The sequence below is a fragment of the Trematomus bernacchii genome, unplaced genomic scaffold, assembly GCF_902827165.1.
Source record: "Trematomus bernacchii unplaced genomic scaffold, fTreBer1.1, whole genome shotgun sequence".
Lineage (NCBI taxonomy): Eukaryota > Metazoa > Chordata > Actinopteri > Perciformes > Nototheniidae > Trematomus > Trematomus bernacchii.
This window is the reverse complement of record NW_022987666.1, coordinates 1,068,375-1,070,640: the sequence shown is the minus strand read 5'-3', so window position 1 is coordinate 1,070,640 and position 2,266 is coordinate 1,068,375. Positions and strand designations below refer to the sequence as shown.

General features: G+C 38.3%; 1 protein-coding gene across 1 annotated transcript; it reads left to right on the top strand.

The window, feature by feature from the left end:
* The first annotated feature begins 925 nt into the window (after window positions 1–925).
* Window positions 926–1,870, top strand: LOC117487164 (olfactory receptor 51L1-like). Its single transcript, XM_034135819.1, has one exon. The coding sequence runs from the start codon at window positions 926–928 to the stop codon at window positions 1,868–1,870; it is 945 nt and encodes a 314-aa protein (XP_033991710.1).
* Window positions 1,871–2,266: the final 396 nt, after the last annotated feature.

Below are 2,266 nucleotides of genomic sequence, written 5' to 3'. Positions count from 1 at the left end.
GAGTAAGTCTGTGAACTCCTGTTTGAATAACTGAGACATGCCAGATCTTTGCTGCATGTAGTGTATGTGGAGGTGAGATATTCCCAGCACAATATTGTCACGTACAACCCTAGGAGATTTTACAATTCACATGCATGCATGCAGGCTGATTTTGTATTCATATTAATATATTAATATTGAGTAACATATGTTGTTTTATTGTTAATACCTTGACACAGGTAGATAATCATACTGCATACATGTGTATACTGCTTCTGCATGCAAGTATTTGTGCACATATATGTATTTAACATAAGGAAAGAATATATTCTCACTTATATTTGACTTACTTCAAATTAGATTATATTGATTATTGTCTGCTTGTGACCTTTCCTTAAGTCTTGCATCTCCTTTCTATAACTCTTGTTCTGTCTATGAATGTGTTCTCTGTTTAGGCCAACTTGCAAACATGAAGGAGGCAATGTGTAAGAGTGTGAAATAATGTTTAAATCAATGCGAATTACCATCTTGGTGGTTCATGTATATTATGAGACTTTTTTCCTGCCCTTCATGTGTGTGCTTCTCTTCTCCAGCTACCTGAAGTTAAATTCAATATTGTCAAGTACAAGTGTTAGGAAGGTTGTAATTCACATGCAAGCAGGCTTATTGTGTTTTTGTATTACTGTAGGTGTTGAATTACGACATTTTCCTTTGAACATTTCCCTTATTGTGCATTTATATTCCCCCTTTCTTCGCAGATATAGAGAGCCTGAATAAGTCTGTGAACTACTGTATGTGGAGGTGAGATTTTCCCAGATGTTATATTTAACATGGTCACATACAACTGTTGGAGATTGCATGCAGGCTGATTTTGTATTAATATCTGAAATGTAGCTAACAACATCTCATTAACAGTTCCTGTATTGTTCCTCTCTTTGGAGCAGACATGACGAGCAACAGCAGCCTGAACCCTCCCTACTTTCAGTTGACTCTGTTTGCAGACTTTGGGCCCCTCAGATACCTGTTCTTCATCTTGTGTCTGTTCATCTATGTGACTATAGTCTCTGCTAACATGGCCATTATTCTGGCAGTGTTCCTGGAGAAGTCTCTGCATCAGCCCATGTATATGTTCATCAGCTGTCTGTGTTTAAACTCTCTGTTTGGCTCAGCTGGATTCTTCCCCAGGTTCCTGCAGGACATCCTCTCTGACTCTCATTTGGTCTCACGTCCATTCTGCTTTATTCAGGTGTATGTTATTTACACCTGTGTTTCCTGTGAGCTGACCATCCTCACCATCATGGCCTACGATAGATTCATTGCTATCTGTCAGCCCTTACACTATCACAGTAAAATGACCTTCAAATGGGTGCAGGTTCTTGTGCTCGTTGCTGTTTTCTACCCAGTGTGTATTATTGGCTTTGGCCTCTATCTTACTGTTAAATTACCGCTGTGTGGAAATAAACTGCACAGGATTTTCTGCTCTAACTGGCCTATGTTGCAGCTCTCCTGTGTGGACACCACTCCAAACAACATAACTGGTCAGTTTACCACAGTGACCGGCATCTTCATCCCCATGTTCTTCGTCCTGTACACATATCTACGGATTCTGCTGGTCTGCAGGAGGAGCTCGTCTGAATTCAGAGGAAAGGCGTTACAAACCTGCCTGCCTCACATCGTCTCCTTTTTGACCTACTCCATCTCTCTATTCTGCGAGTTGTATTTGACTCGATTTGAGGCTGATCAACTGAATCCAAGCATCACAGTTATTTTGTCTTTAGCGTATCTGATCATTCCCCCCCTCAATAACCCTATCGTTTATGGCCTGGGTCTGCCTCAAATCAAAGGAGTCGTGTTAAGATTTCTGAAGAAGGGTCCTGCTGCTGAAATATAAAAGGAATATGTTGACCATGTTAGATTGTGTTTCCTATCATAGTTATTTAAAGGGATATATGAATAGATAGAGATCAACATAAAGCACAACAACAATATTGTATATGCTTGATTTAACTCAGATTTGGCTTGAATTTCCCTCAAATGTTAAAATATTACTATTCTGTTAAATGTAATATATTTAAAGTTAGAACACATATTATGTGCTGCCTCTTCATGCATATTTAAGGTCAATATTAAAAAGTTTTTTTTTTTAACATATCCTCATAAAAAGTAGATTTGACAGGATTTGAGGTGTACTGTATGTTAGGCATTGTGATGTTACACCACTTACTGTTGTTATTGTGTTTTAATATTTTGTTGTGAATCATTCACCCTTTGTTACTATAATGAAAAT